This window comes from Arachis ipaensis, chromosome B10 (genome assembly GCF_000816755.2).
Source record: "Arachis ipaensis cultivar K30076 chromosome B10, Araip1.1, whole genome shotgun sequence".
NCBI lineage: Eukaryota > Viridiplantae > Streptophyta > Magnoliopsida > Fabales > Fabaceae > Arachis > Arachis ipaensis.
The window spans coordinates 37575277-37599054 of record NC_029794.2 but is presented as its reverse complement, the minus strand read 5'-3'; the positions used below and the strand labels follow the sequence as shown (position 1 = coordinate 37599054).

The 23778-nt window shown below is 38.0% G+C and overlaps 2 protein-coding genes across 2 annotated transcripts; both read left to right on the top strand.

Annotated features, from left to right (window-relative positions):
- On the top strand, positions 11161 to 12042 carry LOC107620563. Its single transcript, XM_016322701.1, has one exon. It carries the CDS (start codon positions 11161 to 11163, stop codon positions 12040 to 12042), a length of 882 nt encoding a protein of 293 aa, XP_016178187.1.
- Positions 12145 to 13650, top strand: LOC107620565. The gene has a single exon (XM_016322702.1). The coding sequence runs from the start codon at positions 12145 to 12147 to the stop codon at positions 13648 to 13650; it is 1506 nt and encodes a 501-aa protein (XP_016178188.1).

Genomic DNA, 23778 nt, shown 5'->3' with positions numbered 1-23778 from the left:
GCTTTTCTTACGAGATTACAAATATTAATCATATTAGGGTCAATTATAAATTATTTATAACAAAATAAATCTCTAAAACACTTGAAAAAACAAATCTAGCTAAAGCCATAAGCCTCGTGGCATTCTAACTTCTAAAGTTGTTCAATTCAAAATATATCGCATAATATTTTTATTAGTTTAAATAAAATTTTTGATAATTGTACTACTTTACTTTAAACATCATATATCTTCTCAAGATGTTTGGTAATAAATAATGAATAAATATCTTTAAAATTAAAATTTATAATTGTCAAAACAACCCATATTATAATAAATTTAAATTATATGTTGCAAAACAAGTCATGCATGCAAAAAGGAGCATAATATGGTGAGTTAAGAGGATTAAACGGAAATGTAATATCTGAGAAGACGGAAGAAGAAGTAATCTTACAAAACCTCCTTAAGTAGTATGACCACAGGGTATGTGTGAGTTAAGAGGATTAATGGGGGATGTAATATCTGAGAAGACGGAAGAAGAAGCAATCTTACAAAACTTAGAGGTCGCATTACAAATATTATTGGAAAAAGATAAAAGGAAAGAGGAGGAATTAGTGTTTATAATTGATAATAAAAATATCGTTGAATGGATGCATGGAAAGATAGCAACATGTTAGGACCTAAGAATATTGAGGAATAAGACATATGTAGCAAAACAAGGCATGCAAAATATGAAGGTGAGGTTCAAGAACAGCAATAACTTTAAAGAGAGAAAGACTTGGGAAAGATTGGCATTGGAGAATTTAAGCAGATGGATAAAGTGGATAGGTGAAGAGCTATGAGATATTTAAATTATTGGTTTTAATGTTAAACTGGACAAACAGACTACGAATGGAAGCAACTAAACAGGTGGATGACAATGTTAAAGGGAATTAATGATAGACCATTGAAATTCTAGATGTAACTCTCTTTATTATTAGGTTAAGACTCTTTGAACGATCTAAACAAAAATGAAAATTTTGTTTTTTATGGTGTTCCTTAAAACAAATATAAGTAGGATAAAGTTTGTGTAATTTTCTAAGCATAAATTATTAGTTTATGTGATTATTAATTTGAATTTGTTTAATTGTTTACGAAGTGTTTGAGTAATGTCTATTGGGTTATAAGTTTGAAGAAACATTTTTAATTTTATTTTCTTTTTAGTTGTACATCAAATAAAGAAGGAAATAGAAAGAAAAAAAACATAAAAAAAATTAGCAAAGAAATAAAAAAAGGGTTCGATTTGACACTCAAATTTCATAAAAATAAAAATTTTAAAATTTTAATAAATACAAATCAGATAAAGAGTTTGATTTGTGTTAAAATTTAATAGAACACAAATTTGAGTCAAATTTGTATATTTAAAAAAATTAAAAATTTAAAACTACAAATCTGACCGTACGATTTGTTAATATCCGACTTCATATCATGGTGAAACATGAAACACTCTAATACTCAAATCCTTATGCTCGAGTAATAAGTCAATGATAATAAGGCGGTATGACTTTCATGGTGGATTTTTAATAAATAATCATATATATATTGAAAGGAAATATTAAACGAGAAGCCTGAAAAGAGTAAAAATAAAATCGGGAAGTCGTATCACGTATTGACAACTAAAAGATAAAGCGTGAAGTCGAAAACGATATACAGATAAAGGCATGAAGGAGAATAAGAGAACGACAGTATATAGGTATATAACATAAGTAAATAACCACTAGTCACAATCCGCGAAGTTTAGGTCGGGTAGGGTACAGTATGTATCCTAATTTTTGGCCTAATTCTTCTTCTGATGATTAGTTGACAATAGTATCTTCTAATCTCTCCCAAAAGAAACATAAGAGCCTCTATAGGCAAGTTTTCAAAAGGATTAAATACATAGCATGAGTTCTTTAAAAACAAAAGTAGAGAATCTAAGCAAAAGTAAATAAGAGATCTTAGAGGTCTTCGCCGTCTTTCAGACAAACCACAGCTCACTGCTGAGCACCTGGACCTGCATCTGAAAAACAAGAGATATATATGGAATGAGAACCCTCGACCCATGGGTTCTCAGTACGGTAAAAGTGCCAAATAAATACAATGCATTGTAATAAAAACTCACTAAGCATCCTAAACTTTCTTTCACCAAATATTCATCCTATGTTCTCGCTAATCCATGAATAGGCAACTGTCATAAGAGAATGCTAAATCTAATTCCTCTTCCTCATGCTTCCCAACTTATAACTCTCCAACAAATCAGAATCAAAATCATAAGCCAAACCATCACCAGTTATTTTATCTCAGCAATTGTATATTAATACTTCATATCCTCACCTAAAGCAAGTGAAATCACTTCACTGCGTCTACCTACGGAGCTCAAAATATTTCATTCTCTACTTGGAGCAAGTGAAATCACTTCACTGCGTCTACCTAGGGAACCCAAATTATCTCATTCAATAATCATCATTTTAAATTAATCATATCATTATTCCATTTCAACAAGAACAGCCCTCAACATCAACCGACACCAGCATAAGGACCTCTCAGTTGTACAAACACAATCAATATAGAGAAGTAATACACAATTAAGGTACAAGTAGAACAGATAGCATATAGTCAGGTAACATAGCATATATGATATAGCAATCCAAACAAATAGGCAAACCCAAACAAGTCAAACATATGCAAATGATGTATGCTTGCCCTATGGCTGATGAGTCTCATCTGTCGATTATAAAGCCAACTCGACAAGTCCTGGTAGCTAACCATTGGATTGTCCCTCTGTCGTGCATCCCCAACTCAAGTTATTCACAATCATAATCATAATCACACAACACCCACACTAGTGTTTATTCACGGGGGTGAGCTTATCTAGAACTTTCACAGTGTCCGGCCACACTTACGACATAGGGTCAGCAGAATCTCGGATCTCAACCTGGAGCAAGTGGAGCCGACCCACTGCATCTACCCAAGAAAATCCGAGACTCAGATAGTTTCAATCTCAAATCAAACTCGACTGGGAGCATGTGGGGGACCCCAGGAGTCTCAAAGCCAAACCTGGAGCAAGTGGAATCACTCCAATGCATCTACCCAAGCAGGTATGTCTCACCACATCCCAGAGCAAGTGGATCAATGCCACTGCATCTACCCAGATAGGTATATCTCACCACATCCCGGAGCAAGTGGGGCGAAACCACAACCCTTGCGTCCACCCGGGGAGCCTTTATACTAACCAATCTAGAGCAAGTGGGGCGCAACCACAACCCTTACATCTACCCAGGAGGTACGTTCTCATATGCCCAGGAGGAATCAAGGAGGGGATCCTAACCTTCCACCATCTCGCTGGGGCCGATTTTACAATACCAAGAAGAATAGAAAAGGGGATACTCACCTTCCTTCATTTCTCTGGGGTCGCACTTTCGAGAAAGAGAGCTCAAGATAAAATAATCATTCAAAGTCATATTTTCATTTTCATCCATAAATCAATATTTACCATAGTCATCCGGCTCATAACATAACCCATAACCAGCCGATAATCTTTATTAAATACAGCACTCCCGCACACGGCATACACCGCACTTCCATCATCACCCTCAGTAACTCATACAATCATCATTACTCATCATTCATCATTGATTCTCACTTTACTTCATCCACAGTTACCATATGTCCTAGCTTCTTTCATTACTAGGCATACTATAAAGACTTAGGACCTAGAGGATGAAAATGGAGGCTTAGAAGTCTGAAATTCGGCTTTAAAAACTCAAAATTCAACTTTTGCTGAAAACAGTGTCACGCGTGCGCATCGCCCACGCGCACGCGTGGAAAGTGGAAAAAGGAAGTGACGCGTGAGCGTCGCCCATGCGCACACATGGAAAGCAAAAGGTAGCGCAACGCGTGTGCGTCAGTCACGCGTACGCGTGGGTGCGCTTTGTGCTCCTCGCACAAAACCAGCACAGCACCAGTGCAACTCTCTGGATTTTATATTGGGGCACTTGCATCAATACAGCGACGTGTACATATCGGTCAGGCGCACGCGTGAGAGAGTAAAAATCGTAAGTAATGCGTACACGTCAGCCATGCGTGCGTGTCAGAGTACGTTTTACAAAAAATTTTACTAAGTTAAAAAGCTGTAGGATTACATTTTCATACCCCAAACTTCCGACACACATAACTTCTTCTACAAAATTCCTTTTTCAACCATTTCTGAACCATTGGAAAGATCGTTGAATGAACTTTCATAAAAATCCAATTTTGAAGAATTCCTAACTCCGAGGATTGAGTTATGGGCCACCGAAGTTGGTAAAAAATTATTTTTTTCCAAAAATAGAAATCACCAATTTTTCCAATGTTCACAAGCCAAATTCATTTCCACTCATCCAAATGACCGCAACCCAACCGCATTCACATAATTAAACTCAACCAAAATCAAACCTACCTCATCTACACAATTTCACCCAAAACTATCAAATTCCACACCTCAATTCCTCAAACCTTATTATTCAATAATCAAACCAATTATTCACACATTCAATATCTAAAATCCATCCAATCTCTTATATCATCATGCAATACACACATCAACTTACCTTCCTTACCTCTTTCCGACCTCCGGCCCAAATTCACAATTTAAATGCATATTCCACAAACCAATATTCATTATCCAATTCATCAAATCCTCAACGCACCAAACATACAAATTTATACAATTCTCAACCCAATCATTAATTTACATTACATATCAACTATGCTTATTAGTACCAACCATTTACATAATCCAAACTTAATCCTAGGAGCATCTAGTCTAGGAATTCTCATCACACCACACGGTACTTAAATGAAACTTAAACCGTACCTCTTGTAGCCAAAATGGTTGAGCTTCTTCTTGAGAGTCTCCATCAACCCTTAACTCCAAGCCTCACCAAGGCTCCATAAGTAATATCAATCTTCCAATTGTGCACCAAAATCACCCAGTACTCTAACATAATCAATTTTTCACACTTATAATCAACCTAGGGTTCATGAAATTGATAAATCACAAGGGTTAGAGGGTTCCTTACCTTAACCCACAAAATTGGTTGATGAAACTCACCAATGGCTCATACTAGAGCACTCCTAAACAACCAAAATCACAAGATTTCCTCAAAATCCAAACCAAATTCAAATTTAAAGAGAAAAATGAAAATTGGACAGAGGACAGTGGATTACTTACTACAAAACTTAGATAGAATTGTAGAGGATGAGAAGAGCGATAGGTGGCTGCAAACGGCTCGTCAATCGGAGTTCCAGAGAGAAAGTTATGGTGATTTGAAGGTGGAACTAGGATTAAGTTTTCTCCTCTCTTCTCTCTTCTCTCAATTTTGTCCCTCACTCACTAAATGGGAGTTGTGGCTGCTGAATGGCCTTAATAAAGCTATATATATGTTGGGACTTGGACCCACTTTGGCTCAGTTCACTTGATTTAGTCTGTTGGCCTAACTTTGGGCCAAAATCTTTAAGATTAGAGTTTTAAATCGTATTTTAAATATTTCTAGCTTCCCAAATTATAAATTCTTATTTCTTAAAATTATTCGCTTCTAATTAATTTTCTCAGCTACAGTACTGAACAGATCACAGCCGGTACTACCGGTCAAATTTCCAGTGCGCATTTTTATTCAGAAAACTATGTTTTCCGACTCAGAAAAATTCATTGAGTCCAATATATCATATTTAAATTATCAAATTCTGATTGCTAAATTTTCTAACCATATTCGATCCTATTTAATTTATTATTTAATTAATTACGGTTTGACCGGGTTTTACAAAACACACCATGTTCCAATAACGCTGGAAAACAACATATTTGATTCAGTATTAAAATTAAAAAATGCCACAATAAAAGATAAGATATATTTATGAATTTATTAGTAATGGATATCTAAAAGAAACATATTAAGTGATTAGTTTTTTTTAGACTTACTACACATACAAGTCTTTTCGGTATACAAGTTTATACAAGTTAACCCTAACTCAACAAAACCCACTTTCATAACGCGCGTGTGAAATCACAACGTTCCTCCTCCAACATTTGTATCCCGTGTTCCTCCTCTTCTTCTTTCTTCTCCTTCTTCTTTGCGTTCTTCTTCCTTTTTCTTCGCGTTCCTTCTTCTTCTTCTTCACGTGTTTCATCCTCTTCGTCGTTCTTTTTATTGCTGATGTTGTTGCTATACTTTTTTTCTCCTCCTCTTTCTATTGATTTTGTAATACTATGTATTTTTGGAAAAGATGAATAAGAAGTAGCAGAAGATGAGGAGAAGAAAGAGGAAGAGTTTTGAATCATGCAGAATTTATCAGTACAAATCCACCAAAAATTCTTAAACAATACACCTAAATGTCTTAGTTTTACCTCGAAATTTGCTGTAACTACACAAAAATGTTTTCTCTAATGCTGCATTTTTTTCTTCTTTTTTTCCTTATTTCCTTCTTTCTTTTAGTTGAATGAATGTAAGTTCATTCTCTTACAAATAATTTTGCAGCATTATGTGTTTCTTCTTCTTCTTTGTTTGATTTTTTTACTTTTATTCTTATTAAAAAAGAATAAAATAAAAAGAAACTTGAGAAGGTAAAAATAAGAAAGGAAAGATGAATAAGAAAAAAAAGAAGAAGATGGTGATGATGATAAAAAAGAAGAAGAAGAAGAAACAGTAGAAGATGATGAGGAGGAAGAGGAAGAGCTTTGAATTATGCAGAATTTATCAGCACAAATTCATCGAAAATTCTTAAACAATACACCTAAATATCTTAGTTTTACCCCAAAATTTGCTGCAACTACACAAAAATATTTTTTCTAATGCTGTATTTTTTTCTTCTTTTTTTCTTACTTTTTTTAGTTGAATGAATGTAGGTTCATCCTCTTCCAAGTAATTTTGCAGCATTATATGTTTCTTCTTCTTCTTTGTTTGATTTTTTTATTTTATTATTGTTAAGAAAGAGTAAAACAAGAAGAAAGTTGAGGAGGTAAAACAAGAAATAAAAGATTAATAAGAAAAAAGAAGAAGAAGATGGTGATGATAATAATAAAAAAAAGAAGAAGCAGCAGTAGAAGATGAGGAGGAGAAAGAGGAAGAGTTTTGAGTTATGCAGAATTTATCAGTACAAATCCACCGAAAATTCTTAAACAATACACCTAAATGTCTTAGTTTTACCCCAAAATTTGCTGCAAATACACAAAAATATTTTTCTAATGCTGTATTTTCTTCTTCTTTTTTTTCTTATTTCTTTCTTTCTTTTAGTTGAATGAATGTAGGTTCATCCTCTTCCAAGTAATTTTGCAGCATCATATGTTTCTTCTTCTTCTTTATTTGATTTTTTGTTTTGTTTTTATTCTTGTTAAGAAAGAGTAAAACAAGAAGAAACTTGAGAAGGTAAAAAAAGAAATAAAAGATGAATAAGAAAAATAAAAGAAGAAGAGGGTGATGATGATAAAGAAAAAAGAAGAAGAAGCAGATGATGAGGAGAAAGAGGAAGAGTTTTGAATTATGCGGAATTTATCAGTACAAATTCACCAAAAATTCTTAAATAATATACCTAAATGTCTTAGTTTTACTCCAAAATTTGTTGCAACTACACAAAAATATTTTCTCTAATGCTGTATTTTTTCTTCTTCTTTTTTTCTTATTTTTTTATTTTTTTTAGTTGAATGATTGTAGGTTCATCCTCTTCCAAGTAATTTTGCAGCATTATGTATTTCTTCTTTTTTTTTTTCTGTTTTTATTCTTGTTAAGAAAGAGAAAAACAAAAAGAAACTTGAAAAGGTAAAACAAGAAATGAAAGATGAATAAGAAAAATAAAAGAAGAAGATGGTGATGATGATAAAAAAAAGAAGAAGCAGATGAGGAGGAAAAAGAGGAAAAGCTTTGAATTATGCGTAATTTATCAGTACAAATTCACCAAAAATCTTAAATAATACACCTAAATGTCTTAGTTTTATCCCAAATTTTGCTGCAACTACACAAAAATGTTTTCTCTGATGTTGCATTTTTTTCTTCTTTTTTTCTTATTTCTTTCTTTCTTTTAGTTGAATGAATGTACGTTCATCATCTTCCAAGTAATTTTGTAGCATTATGTGTTTTTTCTTCTTCTTTGTTTTATTTTTTTTTATTCTTATTAAAAGAGTAAAACAAGAAGAAACTTAAATAGGTAAAACAAGAAAGGAAAGATGAATTAAAAAAAAAAAGAAGAAAAAGATGGTGATGATGATAAAAAAAAAGAAGAAGCAGCAGAAGATGAGGAGGAAGAAGAGAAAGAGTTTTGAATTATGCAGAATTCATCAGTACAAATGCACCAAAAATTCTTAAACAATACACCTAAATGTCTTAGTTTTACCTCAAAATTTGCTGCAACTACACAAATTGAGAAAATTCTATGGCAAAAATTCTATGACAAATTTTGGATCAGACAACATCATCAATATGGTAAAATTTCTACGATAACGATAACAATAACGACAATAACGATATCGACGATACGTATAAGAAGACGACGACGATGCTATAACGATGATGATCATGATGATGAAGATGATGGAGGAGAAGGAGGAAAATTAAGAAGGAGAAAAAAGTCCAACGAGAAAAGAAGGAGGAGGAGGAGGTGGTGGTAGTGTTGGTGACGACAATAATGAAAGAGAAAAATAATGAAAAAAAGAATAAGAAGAAGAAGAAGGAGAAAAAGAAGAAGAAGAAAACAAAGTGTCAGGAGAAGAAGAAGAAGAATGAGAAGAAGAAGAACGTGCACAGCGTGTAAATGTAAATGACTTGTATAGACTTATATGTGAAAAGTAATTGATATTTTTATTCACAGAATGTGTATATCTTTTATAATACATACTATTTTGACATCGATATTTTCTTATCAATTATACACATATTTTTTTGTAAATTAAAAAATAATTTAAATATGTGATCAATTAGTATTAAAATGTGTTCCAAATATCTTCATTTAAAAAAAATAATTAAAAAAATACAAATTAATATTAACCATTTTAAATTTTATATACTTATTTTTTATAACTAGATTAAACATCAATATAATAAAAGAATATTAACCACAATTCATGCAACCTGCGAAAAATTTTGTTATTTATATATAAGCTCTTTTGCACATACATAGATTAAGAAAACAAAAAATAAAATAAATTTATGAAATAGCATGCACGAAAAACATACTAAAAAAATATTTCGAACAGTTAATTTTACCTTTACGTAATAATAAATGCTTCTTTTTTTTTTTAATTTAGTATAAGTCTATTTCAAAGGTTATTATTTAAAAAAAATTATTAATTGGATCAAACATCAATATAACAAAAGGGATTAATCAAGTTAATCTTTTTATATATCAAATAAATTAATTCATTCAATAAATATATATTAACTTTTTTGTAAACAAATTATACATAAATACGATAAAATAGATTAAGTACATGACTCTCGTCGAGCGCAGGCTATTCACTAGGAATCTAATACTTATTATTAAATACCACACTCCAAAAAAAAGTAGATTAAAATGGCAATAGTTTTATGGTAGTTACACAAAACCGCCATTTTTTTTGCCAATTTCGGCATTTCTAATCACTGCCAGAATTTTCATATTTTTGAAGCGGTAAAGTTTATTATGGCGGTTTAAAACCGCCCCTATCATTTTTCGTTTCTCTTTTAATTCGAATGATTAGTGTTGCTGCATATATGAAAAATTTGTGGGCAATATAAATGATGAACCCTAATCTTTTTTCCACCGTTCATCTCACACCATTGTCCTTCACCTCGCATTGCTGCCAATTATTTTCTTGCTATCATTCAGCCTCTCATCGCTGCTCATCTCCTCGCCACTGCAAGAAATGCTATTATTGCTGCCTTCATCGAGCTTCTACGATCTGGTTCTTGATCTGGCTTCGATCTGAATATTTGTTGCTGCCGTTTAATTCACTGCCGTTGTTCATTCCCTGCCACTGCTCATCCCCTCGCGACACCTATCCACATTGTGCCGCTGCCTTCAATGAGCTTCTACGATCTTGTTTTGGCTTTGATATGAAGGTTATCCCTTTCCTATCATCCCCTTCTTGCTTTGTTTATCACCTCACCGCCGCAAGTAACATTGTTGCTGCCTTTAGCGAGTTTCTGCGATTTAGTCTCTGTCACTTCCGCGATTACGTACTCGCTCTCAATAACTGTCGAGAACTTCCTCGAGCACCGCCTCTAGACTCTCGTCTTCAAGTTCGGCATGGCCAAGTCAATCCACTACGCCATGGTCCACATTCGCCAGCATTGCACATTAGGTCTTTCTTTTTCTTTTTCACTTTTTTCTAAAGTTTAGGATTTTTAAATTCCTAATTTTCTATCAATGGTTGTTTGGTTTTGCTCATTGTCGACTTAAGAATCTAATTTCCTTGGTTTCTAGGCTTTTGATAAAGTATTATTAAATTTTGTGATTATAGAAGATCTGTTTAATTTAAAATTAGGCAAATAAAATATTATTCCTTCTTAGTGTTTTTGTTTGCTGAAGTAGGGGATCTTATGTTATGTTTTTATCTTTGATTTGGTAATTGAAAGTTTATGTGTGTGAATGAATAATAATAAATCCTTTGGCCTTATGTTTTAAATTTATTTGCTTCATCCTGAGTTGAAATCAAACCCTAAATTTAAATTAGGGCAAGTTACTTAAATAAATAGATTAGAGAAAACGTTTACCTGAATGTGCAAAACTGGTTCTTGTTACCTGCATGTGCAAAAAGCCATTTCTATGTAAACCGTGGCAACCCACCACGGTTTCAAAACGTGCGTAAACTGTGGAGACCCACAACGGATTATGGTTGAAAAAAATATAGTGTAAACCGTGGTAGGTCACCACAGTTTACTAAGGAGAAATTGCGTGCATAAACCGTGGAGAGTCACCACGGTTTATGAAGAAAGTTGTTTGCACATAAAACCCTGTGGGTCACCACGGTTTATGATGACAGGAAGTCTATATATATGTTGGTGATTCAAGCTCCATAAGAGATCATTCTCACAATGGCTAGTGAGGAAGAGAGTTTTCTTGCCCTAGTGCATTGCTCTGGGAAAATAAAAAAAAAGCAAAAGCAAAGGTGTGAAGTTTACCGACAGAGAACCACTAAGTATTTTTATCAGGTCGTCGATGACTTTGTCAGATCTGAAGAACAGCATCTTGGAGAAGCTTGGCGTGTTGGGTAGCAAGTGGGTGAAGAAACTATTCTACAAGATTCCCATGGCGGTTGTATCGACCGGTGTTCAGTATGAAACCTTTGCGGTTAAGGCTGATGAAGATATTAGGGTTCTGTTCTACTGTGTACGGAGTTTTCCGGAGATCAGAATCTATGAGTTGTTCGCGAAGTTGGAGGTTGGTGTCGATAGTTCTGGGGCATCCGCGCCAGTTCCCTGCCTAGCTGCCGCGGGTGGTGTATCTAGTTCGATGCCTGCGGTCAGACCGTATCTTCCGCCGGTTCAATCACCTTCGTTTGCGGCTGATTTAGACCGAACGGAGGTTGTTGGTTCTATACCTTTGGAGAATGCAGCAGTCATTGAGCCTCCGCACATTGTGGGCACCGGTGGTGGCCTCGTACCTTATATCGAAGACTTTGGTGGACCTGATCAAGTAGAGAATGCAATGCGTGACGATGAGTCTGACCAGGAGCCTGTTGATATCGATGGTGACAGCGACGATGACACACGTGGCAATCCACATGCGCAGCATAGGCCATCAAGTTCTGGTTCTCATCACTACCCTACACACTTCTCGACACTAAACTTGGAAGCTCTTGGTCAACAGGAAGACAGTGGTAACAGAGTGGGGGGATCTTCTGCAGAATTTCAGATTGGGCAATCATTCCAGAGTAAAGATGAAGCTGTGCTGAGTGTAAAGGAATATAGCATCCGGCGAGGTGTTGAGTACAGAGTCATTGAATCGGATCATTTGAAGTATCATGGAAAATGCAAGGAATTCGGCAAGGGTTGTAGTTGGTTGATTCGTGTAGCGCTTCGTACACGAAAGGGGACTTGAGAGGTTAGGAGGTACAACGGGCCACACACATGCCTCACAACTTCTATTTCAAGTGATCACTGTCAGCTGGATTACCACGTTATCTGTGCGAGGATTCTTCCTATGGTTAGGGCAGATACTGCGGTTACGGTAAAGGTACTTCAACAAGCGACAGAAGCTGATTACGGTTTCAGGCCTAGTTACAGGAAGGTTTGGATGGCTAAGCAGAAGGCAGTGGCAGAAATATATGGAGATTGGGAAGAGTCTTACGCGGAGTTGCCACATTGGATGCTAGGGATCCAGGCGACAATGCCGGGAACAATCACGGTGCTGAAGACGTCTCCTGTTCGGATTGGTGGTGGGGTTGATGAGTCCACCGAGTACTTTCACCGGCTATTCTGGACATTTCCACCCTGTATCGAGGCATTCCGGCATTGCAAGCCCCTCGTCAGTATTGATGGTACCCACTTGTATGGGAAGTATGGAGGGACGCTGCTGTTGGCGATAGCTCAGGACGGGAACTCGAACATCCTCCCGATAGCATTTGCCCTTGTGGAGGGCAAAAATGCAGAGTCGTGGTCATTCTTCTTGTCCAATCTCCGAGAGCATGTGACTCCTCAGGAGGGTATCCTTGTTATCTCTGACAGGCATAATGGGATCAAGGCAGCGCTTGAGGCACTTGAGACTGGGTGGCTGCCTCCTCGGGCGTTTCGGGCCTACTGTATTAGGCATGTGGTTGCGAATTTCGCCCTAACGTTCAAAGGTAAGGACTCCAGGAGGCTGTTGGTGAATGTTGCCTACGCAAAGACTGAGGCTGAGTTTTACTACTGGTTTGACATCATGCGGACTGAGAATCCAGCAATGTGTGACTGGGCCAACCGGATGGAGTATGACAAATGGACCCAACATGAGGATGCTGGTCGACGGTTCGGGCACATGACCACAAACATCAGTGAATGTGTGAACTCCGTGCTAAAGGGAACTCGCAACCTGCCGGTCACATCTTTGGTTAAGTCAACCTACGGGAGGCTTGCTCAGCTATTTGTAGTACGGGGACAGACAGCAGAGGCACAACTCGGATCTGGGCATGAATTCTGTCAGGCCTTGGTAAAGTCTATTGATCGGAACCTAAGAGACTCGAGGTGCTTCACTGTGACATTATATGACAGGCAGCAGTCCGAGTACACCGTCGCGGAGACAACACCAACCGGCAACTTCTCCCTGGGCAGCTATAGAGTTTCCCTTAAAGATCACCGATGCGACTGTGGCCACTTTCAGGCGCTGCATTATCCTTGTTGCCACGCCATTGCGTGTTGCGCCTACTCCCGGCTTAACTGGGCGTCATATGTTCACGAGGTGTATCGTATGAGTGAGGTGTTCAACGTTTACAAGGAGGGGTTTCTCCCACCTATCCCTGAAGGACTATGGCCTCCATATGCTGGGCCTACCATCATTCCTGACCCTAATATGCGGCGTGCAAAGGAAGGTCGTCCAAAGGCAACCAGGATCCGTGGAAGTATGGATCAGTCTCAGGAGAACCAGCCGAAGCGATGTGGACTATGCCGTCAGCCTGGGCATACGCGGAGGAACTATCACCAACGAAGACAGAGTGGTGGAGGGGATGCGTAGATCTCATGTCGTGTATTATGCAGTCTATGATGTTTCAGTTGCATCAGGGTCTAGATAATGTTAGTAATGTATGGTTGGTTAAGTCTGTGACTGTCAACATGTTTATCTAATGCAAAAATTTCAGATGAATAAATTCCTGTTATTTTACCTATTAATGTATCGTTCATATTGTGCATTATAATATAAACCGTAGAGCTACATATCAAAGAAGCTGAAATCGGTCAAACTGATTGGTTAAAAGAAAAATAACATTTAACATAAGTCTGAAAGCCATAAACACTAAGTAGCATGCTCAATACATAAAATAACAAAGTCTCTAACGGACAGGAACATATAACATAACTAATCAGAATCCTCAATGGTGTCACTGTCATCATCGTCGAACTGGCCAAGCAGGTGACCTCCGGTACCACACAAAGGAGGACGCCTCACACGCCTAGGTCTGTGATCTGCTGCTGGTGCTGAGGGCTGTGCGGGAACGGCGCTGAAAGCAGAGGCAGGTGTCCCTCCTAACGCAAACCATGGGTCAGACGGAGAAACTACAGGCTCGTTGAGGTCCACTGCCAACTGAGCCTGAACATCGTCACTCCTGGGCTGCTGATCAGCAAACTGGGCATGCTTCTCAGGCATCTGTGGCCTATAATGGGTATCATCATCATCCCTAAGCATGTCTGCTATGTCCATGTAGAACTCGGACTGAGTAACAGGATCATCAATGTCCATCCCGACAGCCGCGGTAGTAAACTCAGCAAAAGCATGTGGGCTAACGTTCCCAAACAGCTGAGAGCTAGTACCCACCTCGAACGTCAGCCGATCCATAGCTGATGCTGATCCAACTACCTCCTCACCGGGCACGTGATGACTGCCGTCCCCCTGCTCGGATGGTCCTTTGTCAGGCGCACCTCGACGGTTAGGCCGCGCAGGTGGCCGTCTGCCTCTACGTCAAGGAACACGGTAGTCCACTGCATCCCCAGGCTCAGCTCCAGGAACATCCTCCTCCAAATGGTCCGCAAACTCCCTCCACTCGCGATCGGTGGTCCGGGTCCCTATACGGCAGCGCCGATCGACTCGTCTGTTATCTGGTCTGTCATAAACGTGCACTCTAGGAGGTGCCTGCGACGACCCTCTGTGACGCGCCTCCTCAGTCAGCACAATCGGCCTCGGATCCTGAAATGCTACATCTGGGGATAGGAACCTGTGCGCCACACGGCACCACCACTCCAGGTACTCTGCTGATGGACCAGGGTCGATGACTCGATCGACCCATATGATTGACCGAAGCCTGTCCTCCCAATGCTGGTGCCACTCCTGATAATATGAAGGAAACCACCGGTCCCCACCCCTACCATCCTTCGCTCGGCACAAACTCAGCCCACCTAAAATTTTAATTGAAATGATGTCAAAACAAACCATAACACATGATGTATTTAAAATTTATTAACGGATAATACTAAACCCTACCTAGAAGCAAGAGGAAACCCGAACCGGTCAAAACCAGTGGGCCTCAGAGTGGGAAACCTCCAGAAAATCCAAGACTGTAGTAGCTGTAGCGGCCCAGCCAAGTTAACGACGTTCCTATTTGTACCACGACAAAGACACCTATACAACCAGGCCAGTGCAACGGAGCCCCAGCTATATCTGCCCAAGTCGTCCAACAATGCCAAATAAGGCAACCAGCAAAGGTGAACCCTGTTTGCGTTCTTGTCCGCAAACAGCTGAGACGACAACAGCATCAGGATATAAGCGCGTGCGTATACACGCACGGTCTCATCAGTAGCATCTGCAGGGAGAACCCGGAACCTCTCGTGGAACCATGTGTAGCACACTGTCATCTGCTTGATTTTACTCTGTGGAGGTAACTCCCCGAACAACTCCCGAAACCACACCCATGCTGGTCTACCGTGTTCCATCAGATTCTCAAACTCAGTCAAGCACCCACTAACGGGCACACCATCAATCGGCAAACCCAGCTGATACGCAACATCCTGTAAAGTAATGGTGCACTCACCAAATGGCATATGGAACGTGTGGGTCTCTGGACGCCACCGCTCAATAAATGCGCTAAGGAGAGACTCATCAACCCAGAACCACTGACTGTTTAGCCTAGCCAGATGATACAAGCCGACAGTCTCCAGATACGATATAATCCGGTCATGTAAGGGCATATTCTGCTGCCTCCTAACGGCGCTAATAACCCTACTAGGCTGCAAAACATGGGTAACAAAATCCCTTAACATACAACCATTACAAACAACACCAAACATAATTTTCGTAAAAATTATTAGACTCGTCACATTAAATTCATTGATTCTCTTAGTGTGTAATACACCGTGAAGCTACGAATACTATGCATTCATTATAACAATATAAATACAGGAAAAAAATATTATTCAATAAAATATTTACATTTATAACAAAATATTTTAGAAAAATACTATTAACCAGACTTACAAGATAAATAAGCATAATAAAATATGCATTATTCAGTAGACAATATTAATAAATGCCTCACATTTGGATTGACAGTAACCATAATAATATCAATATTTATGTAAATAACATTAATCAGAATAACAATACAAATAAACATAATAAAATATTTTTACTAACAATATCCCTAATAATATCAATTGCTATATTAGTATGAATTTTAATAACAATAATAACGACAGTAACAGTAACTAACCTCTTCGTCGATATATCCTGCCACGTGAGCGACACCATTTAGTCGGTACAAGCGATCCTCACCTTCCATTGGCTCCACCACCCACTTCTCCTTCAAACCTCCAAAGTTTTGCCAAATCCTCTCAACACAACAACAACTTCCTTTTTTTTTGTTATTTACCAAATGATCCATCCTACCCTTCCACGGATTACTTATATAGCCACACACACATAAACCGTGGTGACCCACAGGGTTTTATGTGCAAACAACTTTCTTCATAAACCGTGGTGACTCTCCACGGTTTATGCACGCAATTTCTCCTTAGTAAACCGTGGTGACCTACCACGGTTTACACTATATTTTTTTCAACCATAATCCGCTGTGGATCTCCACGGTTTACGCACGTTTTGAAACCGTGGTGGGTTGCCACGGTTTACATAGAAATGGCTTTTTGCACATGCAGGTAACAAGAACCAGTTTTGCACATTCAGGTAAACGTTTTCTCTAATCTATTTATTTAAGTAACTTGCCCTTTAAATTAAATTAAAATCAAAGTCAATTTATCTTTATAGTAATATAAATAGAGAGACTTTTTGCTGACGTAGCGCTCATCTTTATCTTTATATCTTTATAGTAATACAAATAGGGAGACTTTTTGCTGACATGCGTCAAAAAACCAAGAAGTAAAAAGGATGGGTTATTATGTATCGATTGAATCAAAAACTATTCACAATTCCAGAATTGAATCAATTCAATTACATACTGGATCCAAATAAAACTTGGTTCGAAACGATAAAAGCAACGTGCGGCTTGAAAGACATAATTAGATTAGCTGTGGATTCTTCTATCCACTATTTTTTCGAGTATATGGAAATGGGAGTGCTCTTGGCTCGACATCGTTTGTTTTGTTCCACTGGAACGGGGTGTTTGGGGAACAGGAGAGGGGTTGATGATCTAAATAATACATGATAGAGTTCGAGTTGATTTTTGTTTTCTCAGGGCAAGTACAGAAGGGTAATGAAAATTAATAAAATAAATTAGAACAACTTATTAAGTATTTTTTTTATAGAGAAAGATAAAAGATAAAATTTGAGCAAGGTAAACAATAGTAAATTTTATTTGAATTGATAAAATAAATTATTGCAAGCAAAAGTGTATTTCGGGATACAATCCTGAATTTGTATAATTCAAAGAAAAAAAATCACGTAATTATTGTGATTTATAACTAAGTGCAGATTAGTTTTTACATAATAACGATAATAATTAACAATTATTCAAATAGTTTGCATGTAACAATAATATGTCTTATCAAGTGTATGTTAATATAGAGTATTGCAACAAGTCTCTATCAAATATTTGTTCAAGTACGTGAATAAAGGTCTAGATAGGATAGTAATTGGAGTTTCAAAGAACGCTTTTAGTGGGGAGGATGCTCAGATTATTGATGAGATCAAACAATTTTATGATTATAGGTATTTGTCTACCACAAAATTGGAAGCTTGGTGCCAATTGAGGGATAAAGAGAAAAATTCGCGTAGTTATATATTTATGATATAGAAAATGAGGTCTCAAACAGAATAGAGATTTTCAGGTTTGTATCATGCATTTCAAACTTATTAGATCTATATTAAAGCAGTTCATACTTTGATTTTGGTTAATTATGAATATTAATATTTTTCAATTAATGTTTTATATGTAACAGCCCAGACCACCCGCTAGCACGATATTGTCCGCTTTGGCACACAAGGCCTCATGGTTTTGCCTTTGACGATAGGGATGATAACCGAAGCCCCCACACTCACTCATCAAAACGCCTCATGCTAGGGAGAGGTATCCACACCCTTATAAGGCATGATTCGTTTCCCTCCCCAACCGATGTGGAACCTTACAATACACCCCCTAAGGGAGCCTAGCGCCCTCGCTAGCACATCGATCCGGGCTCCGGCTCTGATACCATCTGTAACAGCCTAGACCACCCGCTAGCACGATATTGTCCGCTTTGGCACACAAGGCCTCACGGTTTTGGCTTTGATGATAGGGATGATAGCTGAAGCCCCACACTCACTCGTTAAAACGCGTCATGTTAGGGAGAGGTATCTACACCCTTATAAGGCATGCTTCGTTCCCCTCCCCAACCGATGTGGGACCTTACAATCCACCTCCCTAAGGGAGCCCAGCGCCCTCAATAGCACATCGATCCAGGCTCCGACTCTAATACCATCTGTAACAGCCCAGACCACCCACTAGCACGATATTGTCCGCTTTGACACACAAGGCCTCACGGTTTTGCCTTTGACGATAGGGATGATAGCCGAAGCCCCCCACACTCACTCGTCAAAACGTGTCATGCTAGGGAGAGGTATCCACACCCTTATAAGGCATGCTTCGTTCCCCTCCCAAACTAATGTGAGACCTAACAATCCACCCCCCTAAGGGAGCTTAGCACCCTCGCTGACACATCGATCTGGGCTCCGGCTCTGATACCATCTGTAACAACCCAGACCACGCGCTAGCACGATATTGTCCGCTTTGGCATACAAGGCCTCACGGTTTTGCCTTTGACGATAGGGATGATAGCCAAAGCCCCCCACACTCACTCATCAAAATGCGTCATGCTAGGGAGAGGTATCCACACCCTTATAAGGTATGCTTCGTTCCCCTCCCCAACCGATGTGGGACCTTACAATCCACCCTCCTAAGGGAGCCTAGTGCCCTCACTGGCACATCGATCCGGGCTCTGGCTCTGATACCATCTGTAACAACCCAGACCATCCGCTACCACAATATTATCCGCTTTGGCACATAAGGCCTCACGGTTTTGCCTTTGACGATAGGGATGATAGCCGAAGCCCCCCATACTCACTTGTCAAAACGCGTCATGCTAGGGAGAGGTATCCACACCCTTATAAGGCATGCTTCGTTCCCCTCCTGATAAACCCCAAATTTGTGGTTTATCTTGTACTTATTTTAGGAGATTTTATCACCTTTTCTCACATTTATTCAATGAAATAGCATGGTTTTGTAATTCTCCCTTAATTTGTGCTTAAGTGTAAAAATATGCTTTTTAGGCCCTAAAATTGGTGATTTTAACTCACCTTAATTCCATTTGATGCCTTGATGTGTTTGTTAGTGATTTCAGGTTCATAAGGCAAGTATTGGATGGAAGAAGAGAAGTGAAAAGCATACAAAGTGGAGAATGCATGAGGAAACAAGGATTTGGAGTACATCAATGGACGCGCACGCGCAACAGACGCGCGCACGTAAAAGCGAAGTTGCATGGTGACGCGTACGCGTACATGACGCGTACACGTGGATAGGAAATTACCAAGCGACGCGTGCGCGTGTCCCATGTACACGCATCGATGCTCGCATGTGACTCACTTAAAGGCAAAACGCTAGGGGCAATTTTTGAGCTGCCCAGGCCCAAATCCAACTGGTTTCTGAGGGTATTTCATGCAGAATTGAAACTTGAGCAAGGGAGAGCACTTAGTTAGTCATGATGAGCCTTTAGTTAGTTTTCTAGAGAGAGAAGCTCCCTCTTCTCTCTAAAATTAGGTTAGGATTAGGTTAATTTTTCTTAGATCTAGATTTGATTACTTGATTTCATCTTGTTTCCTCTACAATTTCTTGTTTCTACACTCTAATTCTCTTAGTTTTCTTGTTAATTTTACTTTTATGTCTCTTTTATGTTCATGAATGCTCACGTTGGATTTGAATTTCTTTCAATGCAATTGATGTTTGATGTTCTTTTAATTGTTGATTTGAGTTGTGATCTTACTTTCCTTGCAATTAGTAGTTGGTAGATTTTACTATTTCTTGCAATTTACTATGCTTTCCTTTTATGCCTTCCAAGTGTTTGACAAAATGCTTGGTTGGGCTTTAGAGTAGACTTTGAGCATTCTTGGCTTGGAAAGAGCGATTAGGCAATCTTGAGTCATTGATGCCCAACTCATGTTAGTAATCTAGAGTTGTTGGCTAGTATTATTTCCATTAACTCTAATCTCTTGCTAATTCACTTAGTGAGTTGATTAGGACATTTGGATTAAGATTAGCTATTCTTATTAGACTTTCTTCGAGTGTGAAGATAATATGATACCTTCTTCCATCATCGGGGATGACATAGTAAGATAAATTCTTGTTTATTATTGTGATATGATTAACTAGTCTTGTTTGACGTTCTCCCTATGTGAAGATAACATGACACCTTCTTCCATTTGTTGGAGTTGACTAAATAAGATGAATTAATCATTGTATGACTATGATAGAAAGCCTATATTCTCAAACCTTGCCATGAATGTGTCTCTTTATTAATTTCTTCTCTTTATTACTTGTCTTCTTTAAATGCTTGCTTGATTTACTATTCTTGTCATTTATTTTATTGCCCCTTTTATCAATCAAACCCCTTGTTCTTTCATAGTCAATAATTGACCACTTCATTGCAATTCCTTGTGAGATGACCCGAGGTTTAAATACTTCGGTTAATTTTCATTGGGGTTTATACTTGTGACAAAACCAATTTAAATTGATGTGAGAGTTGTTTGTTGGTTTGGAGCTATGCTTACAACGAAGTAATTCTTTCCTATAAGAGAAAATCTAGACCGACAAAAATTCTTTGCTATCACCTCCCCAACCGATGTGGGACCTTACAATCCACCCCACTAAGGGAGCCTAGCGCCCTCGCTGGCACATCGATCCGGGCTCCGGCTCTGATACCATCTGTAACAGCCCAGACCACCCGCTAGCACGATATTGTCCGCTTTGGCACACAAGGCCTCACGGTTTTGCCTTTGACGATAGGGATGATAGCCGAAGCCCCCCACACTCACTCGTCAAAATGCGTCATGCTAGGGAGAGGTATATAAGGCATGCGTCGTTCCCCTCCCCAACCGATGTGGGACCTTACATTATACAGTTCAAGAACAACCAACAACAACATTGACCAGTCCTTGGTTCTAGATCTCAAGGGTATGATCGATCAACATAATATTCTTACTCACACATTTAGGACAGTAAGAAACTATCTAAATCAAGGAGATATCACAAATATAAGACTGCAGTTGTACTGGAAAAGATCAAAGGACGCGAGAGTCTACAATTTACCATCTTCTAATGAGATCGCAGTTCTAATAGTTAGAGATTTTTATTCTGGAGATGCGGAGCGTGATAATAGTTCAATTAAAGTCCAGACATCTACAAAGGATTCATGAGACACAAACAATATTTATTCATCTTCAGTATCCCATGATGTTTTCTTAAGGTGAAGATGGCTACCAAGAAGACATTCTTTTGCGAGAATCTCATAGGGCTAATGAAAATAGAAAGAGGCGTCATGTGAGTTTAAGAGAGTTCATATCATTTTTATAGTAAACAAGAGAGAAGGGTCAAGTATGCAATGGTAGAAGACTATTTCAGCAGTTCTTAGTTGATTGTTTTTCCAGGATTGAAGCACAAAGGCTGACCTACTATCAAAACAACCAAAACAAGGTGAGGAGCGATATATATAAGGGGATTCAAGATGCAATTGTTAGGGGTGAGACTCGTGCTTCCAAAGTAGGTAAACGTGTCATCCTACCGGCGTCCTTCATTAGTGGTATGAGATACATGTTTAATGATTTTCAAGATGTTATGGCAATTTGTAAGAAATATGAATATTCAGACCTCTTCATCACAATGACATGTAACTCGAGTTGGCAAAAGATTGACAGAGTTAACAATCCAAAGAACTTAAAAGTTGAAGACCGGCTGAATATATCATATAGAGTGTTTAAAATTAAGCTTGATATGATAATCTCAGATCTTAAGCAAGAAATTTCATTTGGAGTGCTAGATGCAGGTATTGCTCATCATCCAACCTTATTTTCAGAGAAATGTTCCTTTAGATTGTTATAAAATAAATTGTAAAATATTTTTTTATTTAACATATTGTTGATTTTTTATTATCATCCATAATTTATCAAAGCATATATATAAAATAGATAGTTTATTTATAACATTTTTTTGTCTTTTTGTTATAAGGAATGTGATGAGTCCATATTTGATGGTATATTTTGACTCAATTTGGATGGATTCTAGCACATGAACTCACACTTAAGCACCAAAATAGCATACTTTTGTGTTTGATCCCTAGTTTGATCTTAAATGTGAAAACATGCATTTCAATGCTTAGATTAGTGAATTTTAATTCCACTTCTATGACATTCGATGCCGTGATATGGTTTATGAGTGATTTCAGGCCTTGAAGACAAGAATGGATAGCCAAAAGTGGAAGAAAGCATGTACAAGAGAGAAAACATAAAGAAAACAAGGAAAAGCACACACAGCGAAGTATGCGTGCGCACAGTCCTACGTGCGCGCGCACAAGCGAGAATTCCCATGTGTGCGTACGCACGCACCTGTGCGTACGCACAGGTCAATTTTCAGCCGCGTGTGCGGACACATACGTCTGTGCATCCGCACAGGTCCCAACACGTGATTTCATTAATGATGCACGTGCTTCGCGATTTCTGAGGCCCTTAGCTCATTTTTGGAAGGCTGAAATGCTATTTTGGAGTGCTATATAAAGGAGACTTCAACACTTATCAAAGGGGGGAAGCATTGGAGCAATTTTTACATAGTTTTCATAGTATTAGGAGTAGGAGTAGTGTAGAGTAGAAAGCTTTCTTAGGGTTTATCAATTTCCATTGTAGCATTTTATAGCAAGCTTTGATTTTAGATTTTGCTTCTTCAATTGTAAGTACTCTCAATTTCCTCTTTAATTCAAGCACTTTTACCTTCATTTCCTTTTGGTTCAAGTTACTTTGTTCATATTGAAATTTTGTGTTTCTTGAAGTTTTGTTGATAAATTTTACATTTCATGCTTCCTTTATATTTGATTGCTTGTTTATGTTTGATTTTGTTGATAGTTAGTTATAGTTTTACATTTTATTTTGCAAATTTTCCATGCTTTACTTTTATGCACACAAGGTGTTTGTGAAAATGCCAACTCTAGATTATGAGTAGATTTTCACACCTTGGCTTGTGGTTTGAGTTCTTAGGATACTAGAGTCATAATGTCTGACATTTAGTGGTAATTCTTGGGTAGTTAGTTGACTCTTGTTTCCATTGACGCTAGCCTTTTATCAACTAGTTTGGTAAGTTGGTTAGGACTTATGGATTAAGGTCAATTATGCTTGCTTGACTTACTCCTCGATGGTTGGGGTTGACTAGGCGAGATTGACTCATGATAATTACCATAGTTGTGGTTATGGCAATGATATGATTCCTTGGATCCTCACTCCCAAGTCAAGGCTCTTTATTTGCATTTTCACTAGTTTTGATCTTATTTACCTTTGCTTGCATCAATTCCCAAAATTGATCATTGTTTAGTTCTTTTATTGCTTAGTTCTTTTAATCTTTCATTTCTTGCACAAAACAACCCCTTTTACCCTCTTCACAACCGAAAGAAGTAACATTTCATTTGCATT

Coding starts and splice junctions, on each gene's coding strand:
- LOC107620563 (XM_016322701.1), top strand. CDS start 11,161: ATGACTTTGTCAGATCTGAAGAACAGCATCTTGGAGAAGCTTGGCGTG.
- LOC107620565 (XM_016322702.1), top strand. CDS start 12,145: ATGGTTAGGGCAGATACTGCGGTTACGGTAAAGGTACTTCAACAAGCG.